The sequence below is a fragment of the Xyrauchen texanus genome, chromosome 8, assembly GCF_025860055.1.
Source record: "Xyrauchen texanus isolate HMW12.3.18 chromosome 8, RBS_HiC_50CHRs, whole genome shotgun sequence".
NCBI lineage: Eukaryota > Metazoa > Chordata > Actinopteri > Cypriniformes > Catostomidae > Xyrauchen > Xyrauchen texanus.
In genome coordinates this window covers 7,993,176-8,007,455 of record NC_068283.1, presented here as the reverse complement: position 1 = coordinate 8,007,455, position 14,280 = coordinate 7,993,176, and the positions used below count along the sequence as shown (strand labels likewise).

General features: G+C 42.2%; 1 protein-coding gene across 1 annotated transcript in view; it reads right to left on the bottom strand.

Moving 5' to 3' along the window:
• LOC127647878 (serine/threonine-protein kinase LMTK2-like) overlaps positions 1-14,280 on the bottom strand; it is an 84,392-nt gene that overhangs the window by 19,213 nt on the left and 50,899 nt on the right. The window contains exons 3-6 of the mRNA XM_052132394.1: positions 10,287-10,437; positions 4,815-4,900; positions 2,802-2,920; positions 1,538-1,625 (exon numbers count right to left, since the gene is read on the bottom strand). Of these exons, the coding sequence (XP_051988354.1) occupies positions 1,538-1,625; positions 2,802-2,920; positions 4,815-4,900; positions 10,287-10,437 (444 nt within the window). The remainder of the gene's footprint in view (positions 1-1,537; positions 1,626-2,801; positions 2,921-4,814; positions 4,901-10,286; positions 10,438-14,280) is intronic.

Below are 14,280 nucleotides of genomic sequence, written 5' to 3'. Positions count from 1 at the left end.
ATGAGATGAGAGGTGCTTCGTGAATAAACTGAATATACTGCTAAACTGGTAAAAGATCTGCTGAATGACTGAACGAGAGGAGGCATGTCATTCGCTTTAGTCTAACATGTGAGTCAATAACGTTCAACAAGTAGAGACAGGGGTGAAATGTACTTAAGACAAGATTATATGTATACACAAAACATGATACACAATTTAAGAATACTTTTAGACGTACAGTAAAAATAACATGAATTAAAGATGGAAATTTTGTGCTCTGATGCATAGAGTACGATGTTTAAGCTTTTTTCTTTCTTGGTAAAACTTAAGCACAGCATTTGACAAAATACAGGGAGAAAAAGTTTAAACTATTTTTAAATGGTCTCCGTACATTTGTACAAATGCAAATTTCACTTGTCTTCCTTTGTCGTGCTTTTAAAGACTGATGTCAGCACGAGCCGATAGCATTCAGTGAAGGAGTATATCATAATGAATGACTGGCAGAATGGGAGAAGGAACTGCATGTCCTTCAATCATATTGTTAATCTCGTTCAACAAGAAAAGGAGCCGTATGAATTATGAATAAAAGTGAGTGATGACCACACATTACAATGACATATGGATGTTATTGAAACTCATAATTATTTTTAGTTGTTGTCCTTTATTTGGTATAGCTTGATAAAGTCATGCTCAGAATTTCACAGTATGATAGATATGCTTTGTTGTCATTTGTGGGGAAAACCTTATGATGCTTAAACAATCTGCGGAGCTGAATGTTTGTATGTTGTTTTCCTCCCTGATCCAAAATACCACATATATCTGCCATTATATATATATATATATATATATATATATATATATATATATATATATATATATATATATATATATATATATATATATATATATATATTGTCCTATTGTGTATTTCCATATATATTTGATTTTCTATTCACTTTTATTTTTATTCTATATTTATATAATTATCTCTCTCTTGTTGTTGTATTGTTTGTGAACTGGAAGCTTCTGTCACCAAGACAAATGCCTTGTATGTGTAAGCATACTTGGCAATAAAGCTAATTCTAATTCTGATTCTGAAGTACAATTTTAATAAATGATAATAAGACTTGTTCTGGTTGAGATAGACTGCTTTTGGTTTAATGCAATTACTTTCGGCACCATCTGCAGGTGCCAAGGCATAACTTGAAGAAATGGTCAGTAAACTAATCAATGAACGAATCTGAACAAATCTTTTTGGTGAACGGAATCAAAAGATTTAAGTCACTAAAATGAATCAAAATCATCACTACAAGTGTTAGGTACATAAAAATAGCGTTAAGAGGTCCTTTCCCATCACAGTGTGTGTGTTGTGGTGAGTGCCTCCATGTAATGACTCCGGGCGGACACATCGCAAAGATTCTGCCCTAGTCCCACATGATTTTTCATGGTTTGTTTTATTAACGGTAAATGCATTCAATGTGATTAAGAAAAATTAAAGGGTTAAACTTTTTTTAAATGTTTGAAATTTTGCCTAAAAAGCCACAATTCACTAACTTACCAGTTCACAGTACTCAAAAACTAACAGGAAAGGTATGGCCTCCACACACTGACCGAGACACTGCAGTATATTAGGATGCTGCAGAACCCTGTAAAGACACAAATAATAGAAAACACTGAAATCCAGCCATCAATAACAGACTCCATTTATCATTTCAAAACTGTAGAAGCTTTGAAAGACATCATGGAATCAAAAATTATAAATCTCCAAAACTCACCACCACCACAATGCTTGTGTTTGCTGGGTGGTTGCTATGGTGTTTTGAGTGGTTATTTGCACATTGCTATATGGTTGTTAGGGCATTGCTATGCAGTTATTATTTATAGCTTTTTTCGTTTAAAGTGCAATTAAACATTTTTGTTTTTAAAAAAAATTTGTACAATTTTTAAAGCAAATAAATTCACTGACCCTTGGCAGGGGGGTTGACAATGTAATCGTATATAGCAATATTTTATAAGGCGATTATCAATAAAATACTTTTTATATATCACTCACACACACACACAGACACACACACACACACACAGACACACACACACACAGCCTAATTCTAATTTTAGCAACATTTCAGTGAAAAAATAGAATTTCGTTTATCAGCCCTGATCAAAGCTTTAGTAAACATTTTTCCATCTTTTGTTTATGTTTCATGAAAAAAGTGACAAATAATCCTCATCAGTTTATAGCATAAGTAACTCTGTGTGCTTGCACATACAAATTAACGAAGTCTATGAGTGAAAAAATATGCTTGTTTTACTCCATTCATTAATGTAAAAGACTAACGTAAATATTGCAAACCTCTTTGCTATGCAATAACTGTCCTAATAAGTACAAAAAAACTTATTCTTAAGGATAGGGTGGATAATTAATAGTGATTGTCTTAGCAAACACCATTGATAAAATCATAGACTAATATGTTTCACCACTTCACAAGCTTATCAAATCCCAATGGATACAATAAGACCCGCCCTACATTACATAGTGGTTTATGGATCAAAACAACATTACAGTCTAACAGTAAAGATGCAGACACACATACAAACAAAGAGCTGAAGCAATAAGGAAAAAAAGACCAGCAAAGAAAACTTTCTTAACTTTCTAAAACAAATACCATTCAAATGGCATGAAAAACATAACTGACGAAGCAAATGTTTATCAAATGCAGTGGAAAGACTGATGTGGAAAGGCACCAGTGATCTATGCTCTAATAAAGACTGGCAAGGTTGATAAAACACTGATGCTGATCGTTTATGAATTGATCTCTCACCTGTACGGGTCTCCCTGCTGCAGGAACTCATTCTGCTCTTTGGCACTGGCATTGGCCTTCAACTCTTTCACAACTGCACGGGCGACTCCAGGGTCCGCGTAAATCTCACTGAGCAGAACCTGTTAAGACAGACAAACATGGTGAAGTCAACTGGTAAAATGACTTATAATGAAGGACACTAAAATGGACCTATCATGACAAGAGATTCCAACAGGAACCGAGTCATTTCTGAAAACAAGGCCTGTCGAGCAGAACACAACACAGCAGGTGGCTCAGATGAGGATGTTCCCATGGCTCATCCAGGCAGGAAAAATCATCAGGAAACAAAGTTTTCCCATAAGTCCTCATCTCAGTAAACACATCCACACACGGGCTGCAGAAGGCTAGCATGAGTGCCGTAAAATGCTCCCTTGAACACGTCAAACTCAGGCCCCCGTGGGCCCCGGCGTAGAGATGAGAGCAAGTGCCAACAAGAACATGGTTTTAAGATTAATCCCCTGGAGAAATTGTATATTTGTCCTTAACAAATTCTTCAGAGAGGACAGTGCTTTGCTTTCACACAATGCAATTGAACGACTGTCACACATGCAGGTGAACAAAAAGACATTAATCTAGGAGTCTATTCACACTTTTAATGCAGTGTATCCGGAAAGTATTCCCAGCGCTTCACTTTTTCCCCATTTTTGTTATGTTACAGCCTTATTATGTACATAAGTATTCACAGCCTTTGCTCAATACTTTGTTGAAGCACTTTTGGCACCAATTACAGCCTCAAGTCTTTTTGTGTATGATGCTACAAGCTTGGCACATCTATTTTTGGGCAGTTTCTCCCATTCTTCTTTGCAGGACCTCTCAAGCTCCATCAGGTTGGATGGGGAGCGTCGGTGCACAGCCATTTTCAGATCTCTCCAGAGATGTTCAATCGGGTTCAAGTCTGGGCTCTGGCTGGACCACTCAAGGACATTCATAGAGTTGTCCCATAGCCACTACTTTGTTATTTTGGCTGTGTGCTTGGGGTCATTGTCCTGTTGGAAGATGAACCTTTGCCCCAGTCTGAGGTCTAGACCGCTCTGGAACAGGTTTTCATCAAGGATGTCTCTGTATGTTGCTGTATTCATCTTTCCCTTGATCCTGACCAGTCTCCCAGTTCCTGCCGCTGAAAAACATCCCCACAGCATGATGCTGCCACCACCATGCTTCACTGTAGGGATGGTATTGGCCAGGTGATGAGCGGTGCCTGGTTTCCTCATTCAGGCCAATCTTTGTTTCATCAGACCAGAGAATTTTGTTTCTCATGGTCTGAGAGTCCTTCAGGTGCCTTTTGGCAAACTCCAGGTGGGCTGTCATGTGCCTTTTACTGAGGAGTGGCTTCCGTCTGGCCACTCTACCATACAGGCCTGATTGGTGGAGTGCTGCAGGGATGGTTGTTCTTCTGGAATGTTCTCCTCTCTCCACAGAGAAACCCTGGAGCTCAGTCAGAGTGACCATCGGGTTCTTGGTCACCTCCCTGACTAAGGCCCTTCTCAGCCGATCGCTCGATACAATCCTGTCTCGGAGGTCTACAGACAATTCCTTGGTCTTGGACTTGGTTTGTGCTCTGACATGCACAGTTAACTGTGGGACCTTATATAGACAGGTGTGTGCCTTTCCAAATCATGTCCAATCAACTGAATTTACCACATGTAGACTCCAATCAAGTTGTAGAAACAGCTCAAGGATGAATAGTGGAAACAGGATGCACCTGAATTCAAGTTTGAGTGTCATGGCAAAGGCTGTGAATACTTATGTACATGCGATTTCTTTCGTTTTTTATTTTTAATACATTTTCAAATATTTCAAACAAACTTCTTTCACGTTGTCATTATGGGGTATTGTTTGTAGAATTTTGAGGAAAATAATTAATTTAATCAATTTTGGAATAAGGCTGTAACATAACACAATGTGGAAAAAGTGAAGCGCTGTGAATACTTTCCGGATACACTGTATGTAATGTAAACAGGGAGACAGACTTACCTTCCCAAACCAGCCATTCCCCATCTCTTGAATGTAACTGAGAGAGTGCCGTGCCACATGCGGACCCGAAGAGACATCTAAAAGACCTAACATTGGACAAACAAACATCTGATTTAATGCAATCACAACTGACACCAAATAAACAGCAAATGCAAGCTAGCATTGGTCTGAATATAATGCTTAATAATAAAGCTTTACATGCAAAAACTACTGAAGAACCACAATGCACACAGAATCTATCCACTAAAGTGGTTATGTAAGGCGGACCTTTGTTTCAGCAAAATACTTTATCCTTTAGAAATATGTTTGGATTTTTCAAAGCAGTTAATCTTCTTTGACTACTAGAAGCAAAGACTTAAATGCAATTTGTTTTACCACAACCGAATCAAGCGGGTTTAATACAGTGCAGTGTTTACTTGCCTAATTAGCTTCATGATCTACCTGAAAAACATGCCAGACCACACAGCCCTAGTGGCTGCCAACTCTGGGCATCATATGATCATCATATGATCACTTGACAGCAGTGTATGCTATCTTTCACTGCATTACATAATATTCTTTTTTAAGGAAAAGGAATTTAGCAAATTAGCCTGTGTTAAATTGTTGGTTAACACATTGACATCTAATTTTGAAAATGGCATAATTATACCATGCTCGATTCTGATTGGCTGGAATGTGTGCATTAAAACCGTTTAACGCACAGGTAGTTCCAGTCAGTTTTATTCACACTTCAACATTAATGCGTCTACTCTGCTGTCATCCGTAATGACACATTGTCAGTTTTATGCCTGTTCAAAACTACCTCCAGACGAAGGTATAGTGTAGCATAGTGGTTCTTAACCTTTTAACGACAATATTTTGATACCATTCAGGACCATTTCTTTTGCCATGTCAACCAGTGACTCTTCCAATTCAATTGATATTCCTGTCAGAGATGTCTTTGCAAAGAGGTTTCTAATCCACTCTTCTGTTACAGACACAGCTTGATTTTCAGGGAACTACGCAAAGAATTGCATTTGCATTTCATTTAGATGAGCCCCGATAACCAGCCACAAGTTGGCTTTTGACACGGTGCTCTCGTTTAGAAAATCGTCCTGTTAGGGGGGAAAGCATCAAAGTTATCTTTGTCCAAGCGGGTTTGCCATAATGACCGTTTTCTGATCCAGGCTTCATTTTTATCAGAAAGACTGAAGAGCAACCTATATTTACCCTGAAGTCCTGCGTTCAGATCATTAAGTCTGCTGAAAATGTCAGTTAGGTAGGCCAGAAAGGCAAGCCATTTTTCATTGGAAAATGTTGGAGCTAGCAGGGAGTTTTCCTCCAAAAGAAAGATCCTCACCTCCTCTTGGAGATCAGAGTCAACTGAGAACTTTTCCTTTGAAAAGCCACCGTACTTCACTATGAAACAGCAGCTGATGGTGTTCTGCGCCCCTCTCTTGACAGAGAACTTTGAAGTCGCATGCTCATTGCACTCGTTTTGATCGTGTTGATTGTGCAGACAGCTTCATCCATCAATTGTTTTAGAACATGTGGCATTTTCTTAGCCACAAGGGCTTGTCTATGTATTACGCAATGTGTCCAAACTGGAAGTGGAGCAACGGATGGTGCTTTTGTCACCAATCCACTGCGTTTATCGGTCATTGCCCGCGCACCGTCAGAGCAAATTTCCACACAGTTCTTCCATTCAAAGTCATGTTCACGTACAAATGAATCCAATGTGGCAAAAAGTTGTACGTTCGGGAAGAGTGACAGAAAAAAAATCCTTCTTAATTTGTCCTTCAACAAATCTGACATAAACCAATAGATGTGCTTCTCTGGCAATACTGGTGCTCTGATCAAGTTGGAGAGAAAACAATGTGCTTAAATTAAATTTTCGTGATTATCTGCTCTTTCACATCTGTTGCCATTCACCCAATACGATTAGCCATGGTATTGTTTGATACTGGAATCAATGCTAATTGATCGGCAGTGCTTTGTCGACACAACAGAAACTGTCTCTTAAGCACCGGGTAAGAAAAATAAAAATCTAATCTAAATTGTATTGCTTCCCAGTTTTGGCAATCCAATGAGAGATAATGAAAGAGGTGTATAGAGCCCACTCAGTCACCATAACAGCTATTTTTAATTATATTTTATTACTTTTTCATCATTTTGGATTTAAAAAAATGAACAAATAAATGTACTCAATCAATAAATAAATATTATATATCATATATTATTTTTGGTACATATTTATTGCATAATTTGTACTATTTATAAGTATTTACATTTATTTGTTGAGCACGTGCTAAAACTGGTACTGTCTCTTTAACAAAAATCAGCTTTTCTGTAAATGCTGACTTTAAATGAGTGCTTGTTATCTAGAGGACAGGAATGGATTTGACTCATCTGTGTAATACATGATAACATGTAAATGTTTTGATCAACAACTGACAGAAAGGGTATTAAAAGAGACATTATTCAATGACAAATGAGTTGTGTGGATCTTGTCTTTGGACACACATTACACGGAACAGCTTTTACTCTCAGCACGCTGTGAACACTTCACGACTAATCTACACAATTACTGGCGAGTGAAATGTAAACATTTACCAGCCAGTTGGTAAATATATTCACTTCAGTCGCATAGTGCGAAATTTGTTTGCAAATGTCAGTGATTTCCTCTCATTGTAGTCGAGGGTTACGCATTGAGTGACAGATCGATCTTGGGATTTAAGAAACGATATCAAGATCGTTCAAATTTATTCTATGATTAATAATAAAAACAATAAAATTGATCTTTTTGCACTTTTTTTTGCACAATCTCTGTGCCTGATTTAGAATGGGCAGAACTAATGATCTAACCACCCGTAGATAAATTTATTATTTTTTTTATTTATTATTCTAGTCAACATTTGCACTACAAAAACAATGACAGCTTTAACTAATCAATGCTGGCAAGTGACTAGGGTTGCAACGGTATGAGATTTTCACGGTATGATAGCGGTCTCAGAAAACATCACGGTTTCACAGCATCACGGTATACGGTATTACACAATTACTATTATCAGTGAAAACAGAAGGGTTATTTATCTATTTATTTTTGAGCAAACACTTTATTATAATTGAAACTTGAAACCATTTATTTTATTTATGTATGTGTAAAAAAAAGTCTCTAAATAGAAAAAATAATAAAGCTAACAGAATTATAATAAACAGAATTCTAAACATGATAAAAATAGCATGTAACTATAACATGTTATATAACTAAAGCATGTTAGTATACATGTTAGCATAGCATGTTAAATGAACTACTAAATGAAAAATAACATCAGCTGTGTGAGCTTTTAAAGTAATGTCCTATGATTATTAATAATTAACATATACTGCTCCTGTCTGTACCTTTATCTCAGTGGTTCTCAACTGGTTTTGCTTCAGGACAGATTTTACATTGGACATCAAGTGTCGACCTGTCATAGATTAAACATAACCTGTATTTAATGTATCCTGGGCCACATTTCCTTTTATGTTGTATAGTTTTGTTCATGGTTTTCCAGTACAAGGACATGCATCAAGTGACATTATTTTAGTTGATGTTGTCAACATCAAAATCTACAGGAAGTTGTCTCTCCCCCTTTTAAAAATGTAAGAGCATATTTACTTCTATGAGCCCATTATTATCCCGTTTGTTACCTAATATTACATATTTATACACATATTACTCAGAAGGAAAGGCTTGTCATTACCATGGTCGGTGTGCTAGTCTTAAATAATAGTAATAATAATAATAATAAATTATAGTATTTATGAACAAATAAATACTGGCTGAAACATCTTGAAACTTTAACTAAAACTGCCACTGTTGATATTAAATGAGGTTTAATAGAGTCTACCTTTAGATTAGGTAGATACTGCAAGAGTTAGATTAACATACAGGTGCGAAGAGACTTCAACATTTCTAAATTGCTCAAATAAAAAATACATATACATCTCTGGCTTGCTTTTGCTCGCGTGTCAATGATAACCGCTCTGTGTGTCAATGATGCCGAGATCTACTTTTATATTTAATTTAATCACTGAGAAGGTTTACTTGCAAAGTAGCACCAAACATCACAAGCAGCCTCAAGAATGGACACGGAGTAGCCATATAACACTTTTCCTTGAGGAGAATATTGCACTACAGATCACTAAGTTTGTTCAAAGGGGAAAGCGAGAGACAGAAATAGTCGCGTGCATGGTTGCACAAAATAAGTATTACATTAGGCGGAATATTTCCAATTTGCGCAAGTTTAAATCTCAAACTGGGTGTGTTGCGTCTCTTATCTGGCAACCCTGATCATGTTAAACGCTTGTGGAGACGCGTGACGTCCCAATGCAAGTTAACTGAAATGTCCAATGGAAAAGAAAAATGCTTTTACGATAAATGAGCCGCAGGCCACATTAAACCATGTGGAGGGCCTGATCCAGTCCACGAGCTGTAAATTGCCCATGTCTGCTTTAGCTGTTTGCGAGATTATCATTAAATCTGCCTCAGCAGTCCTAAATAGTCTATCACTTGGGCGGCCGCCGAAATATCTTCAATGGGAGAACCATGACATTGTTCTTTCCCTGCTGTCCATGACCCAGTCCAAATAGACCATTTGAGAAACACCCTTGCCTCGCTTCTCTCACACATTTTCTCTGCAACCCTTCAAATGACCATGGTATAAGCGGCATAATCCACGGCTATGTGTGCATTAATGATTTTGATGCACTTTGCAGAGGAAATCAGAGGTTCTTTGCATCCACGTTGTAAATTGGTTAACACACACCTGTATATAGTTTGTACTTTGTGTTATGTATATATTTACATTTACATTTATGCATTTGGCAGACGCTTTTATCCAAAGCGACTTACAGAGCCCTTATTACAGGGACAATCCCCCTGGAGCAACCTGGAGTTAAGTGCTCAAGGACACAATGATGGTGGCTGTGGGGCTTGAACGAGCATCCTTCTGATTACCAGATTACCAGTTATGGTGCTTAGACCACTACACCACCACCACTCACATGTATATAGTTAGTTCGTTCTACTTTTCAGTCCTTTAAATGTTTTACGTTTTTGCACAGCCCTGTTACACAACAAACTGATTTTATTTACAAGTTACTAGCACTAGTAACACAATTGTGTGGAAAAATGCCTTTTGTGGCAAAATAGTTTGATTGAATTCACAGCCTTGAAAATCAACAGCATAAGATTTGTCAACAGTATTCTCTCTTTTAAAAGTTAATGAGCCTATTTATGTTGCTATCCTAACTATGTATGATTATGTAGTCAGCTGCATCTAATTGTTTGCATTTGGTATTGTTTTCCCTTTTGTTCTTGACAGAAAAGATAAGAACAGACCTGCAACCCAACAATTAAAAAACAGAGTTACAGAAACAAGTGTGAGAGAGAAACTTATTTTTGTCCTCTGATGCATAGGGGTGCCCTTGTAGGAACTTATGTCTGACCTGTTATGTGGGGGAGTTGGAGGTGAGGGGGTCCAGGGAGGTGCACGGGTGTAACAGCGAGTGTATAAACCTCTGCAGGGGACTGATTAGAGGGGGTGTCCTCTGCTGGGGGGGTGAAATCAACCTCATCCTCAAAGTGGTCTTCAAATTCCTGAAAGGACAAAAATCACATTTCAAATAATTATAAAATAGCAACAGCTTAGAATGAATTACACTAAAATAGTTTAAAAAGTACAACAAATACATTATTACAAACAGTAAATATGTGTGGAATTAAAGACAGTGTAAAATCAAAATGAAAGTTTTGCTGCTTTTAATCAATATCTGTCATCTTTAAGGTCATCTATATGCCACTGTGTCATACACTGTGATTTCACAGTGTCTACTTCTAAATGTTGACAATGTTCATTTTCAGAAGATATAAGTATTTCTACTCTGCAGTCTCGCTCTTCCGGCTAGAAAGACACTGTACTAGAGAAACTTTGTCCAATCAAATGCATTCTAGAACAAGGCACATGCCCATTAATCTGCTCATGGTTGTGTTTTCACCTGAGCTGATGGTTCCTTCGCAGTGCATTTCAGAGAGAGCACAATCCATATTGTGGGGTCTTTCCAAACTACATTTCCCATAATAATCACTGTAGAAAGGAGTTGTAACTGACTGTTATCACCTTTCAGCCCCCTAAAGCCCTCAGAGGGGAGGGTAATTGTCTTTGAAGGGAATAGGTCATAAGGGCTATCACTTCAGATTGTAGACACAATAATATGTGAGCAACATGGGTGTACAGGTTTGTATTTTTGAGAAAATAACGTTTATGCATGGTTTTTGAAAAAAATTTAATAAATGTAATTGAAATAAGGTCATATAACACATACTAAAAATTTGTCCACAAGACTTCTGAGAACTGGATCTTGTAGCCTAGAGTTCCCCTTCTGTCGCTCTCTCCACGTTGTGTCAGAGAAGCGACACTAGGGGTCTCTCTTGAGCGCCGATATTCACCTCTGAACCATGAAAAAAGGCCAATGAGAGTTGGCAACCAGTATTTGCATGTCCCGCCATACGGGTATTTAAGCGCCGCAAATACGGGAGATCATTCAGAAAAAATTTCTTCGGAGCCGATGGTCGTGTCTGAAACTGCTGCGTATACATACCAAGTTCCTGCTATCCCTCTGCTGCATGCTGTTGGATTCTACGGCGCACAACAGTGGCTTTCTCCTGTTGCACTGCCCCTGGGCGCTTCGACAGCGCAGATTAAAGAACTCTCACGAGTTTTTTCATAAAAGACTGATTTTATTTAAAAGAGTAATTTTCTCTAAAAGAGCAAAACACAGCGGCGTTGAACGTCCTTTTAAGGACGCGTCTTTATAAAGATGCCTTTCCGCCCGTGTTGTTTCTGGATGCGGTAGAGTGCTCTCCGCTTCCGACGGCCACAGGCATTGTCTCATGTGTCTGGGTAGCGATCACACCGAGGCTGCGTTTGTGGATGGTTCATGTTCTCACTGCGAGAACATGACCATGACAACGTTGCGGTCGCGGCTTGCTTACAACCGTGAGCAAGCCACTCCAGCCGGCCCCCGTGTTGCTCCTTCTTCCCACGGGATTGAGGACGATGCGGCTGGCGATGGAGGCGATTTGGGGATGGCAGCGGGTGCAGCTCCGCCAGGTACGCCCCCTCGGACCACCCGCACCCCAGCACGCTCGTTGGTTCCCGTCCGTGCTCGAGGCGGTGGCGACTCGCCTCACAGCCAGTCTGCCGACCCTCTTGCGATGGAAGCAGATGAGCTCGCCGCGGCATCGGAGGGCGTGGTATCTGATGCTGAGGACTCCCCTGGGCTGCCGCTTTCGGGCCTGCACGCCCAGGCTGAGGCCGACACTCAGATGACCGACATGCTTTCCCGGGCAGCCAACAGCGTGGGCTTGGATTGGAACCCTCCATCCTCCCCACAACCATCATGGCTGGACGACTGGTTCCCGGGGTATGGGTGCCGCTCACAGCCTCGCCCCCCGGTTCCGTTTTTCCTGGAAGTGCATGACGAGCTGACGTCTTCGTGGAGAGCACCCCTCTCCACTCGTCACACCGCCACAGGCTCGTCCACCCTCGCCACCCTCGACGGCGGAGCGCGCCACAGGTACGAGGCGATTCCCCAGGTGGTAAGGGCGGTTGCGATCCATCTATGCCCCGGAACCCCTACCACCTGGCGAGGTCGCCCCGTACTCCCTTCCCGGACCTGTAGAGCAACCTCCTCGCTGACAGCGAAGGCCTACAGCGCCACCGGACGCGCCGCTTCCGCCCTGCATGCCATGGCTCTCCTGCAGGTCCACCAAGCCAAGGCACTATGCGACATGCACGGGGGTGGCCCTGATACCGACACGCTGCAGGAAATGCGCTCAGCGACCGACCTCGCCCTGAGAGCGACGAAGGTCACAACGCAAGTGCTCGGGCAGGCGATGGCCACGCTAGTGGTCCAGGAACGTCAACTGTGGCTGAACATGGTCGAGATGCGTGAAGCCGTCAAGACTCGCTTCCTTAACGCCCCTATCTCCCAGTTCGGCCTCTTCGGCGACACCGTCGAGGACTTTACCCAGCAGTTCTCCACGGTAAAGAAGCAGTCGGAGGCCATCTCTCACATCATGCCTCGCCGCAAGCCTGCCGCCACGGCCCATGCCCCGTCTGCTCGCTGAGGGCGTCCTCCCGCGGCCAGAAGACAAGCTCCTGCTCCGCCTCAACCCGGGCCCAGCTCTCAGCCTTCAGCGTCGAGCAAACCGCGGGAAGCAATGGGCGCGCAGCCGCAGGCCGGTGGAACCGAGGCCCGCTGTGCAGGCACATCAACTGCCTAGAGCTGCTGGCTGTTTTTCTGGCCCTGCAGAAGTTTCTCCCGTTAATTCGGAACAAACACGTCCTAGTCAGGACAGACAGCACCACGGTCGTAGCCTACATAAACCGCCAAGGCGGAGTACGCTCCCTCCACATGTCACAGCTCTCCCGTCGTCTCCTCCTTTGGAGTCAGCAGCGACTCAAGTCACTGCGCGCCACTAACATCCCCGGCAACCTCAATGTGATAGCGGACGCGCTGTCAAGACAAAGCTTGCCTGCCGGAGAGTGGAGGCTCCACCCACAGTCGGTCCAGCAGATTTGGGACCGGTTCGGCAAGGCTCAGTTAGACCTGTTTGCCTCCCAAGAAACCTCCCACTGCCCGCTCTGGTATGCCCAGACAGAGGCTCCCTTCGGGACAGACACGTTGGCACACAGCTGGCCTGCGGGGCTGCGCAAGTACGCATTTCCCCAGTGAGCCTTCTGCACAGGTGCTATGCAAGGTCAGGGAGGACGAGGAGCAAGTCATTCTGGTAGCCCCTTACTGGCCCACCCGGACTTGGTTTTCGGACCTCACGCTCCTCACGACAGCCCCTCCCTGGCGAATTCCCCTGAGGAAGGACCTTGTTACTCAGGGATGGGGCACGCTCGGGCACCCACACCCAGACCTCTGGAACCTCCACGTCTGGCCCTTGGACGGGATGCGGAAGATCTAGCCGGCCTACCATCGACCGTCATTGATACAATCAATCAAGCCAGAGCCCCCTCTACCAGGCATCTTTACGCTCTAAAGTGGCGCCTGTTCGCGGACTGGTGTTCTTCCCGAGCCGAAGACCCACAGAAGTGCGCAGTTAGGTCAGTGCTCGTGTTTCTTCAGGAGAGGCTGAAGAGGAGGCTGCCCCCCTCCACCCTCAAGGTCTATGTCGCCGCTATCGCGGCCCACCACGACACGGTAGACGGCAAGTCTCTTGGTAAGCACGACTTAATCGTCAGGTTCCTAAAAGGTGCCCGGAGGATAACTCCCTCCCGGCCTAACCTGTTCCCCTCCTGGGATCTCGCGGTCGTCCTTACGGGACTCCAGAGCCCCCCTTCGAGCCGCTTGACTCAGTTGGACTCAGGGCCCTCTCTCTCAAGACCGCCCTGCTGATCGCGCTCGCTTCCATCAAGAGGGTCGGGGACCT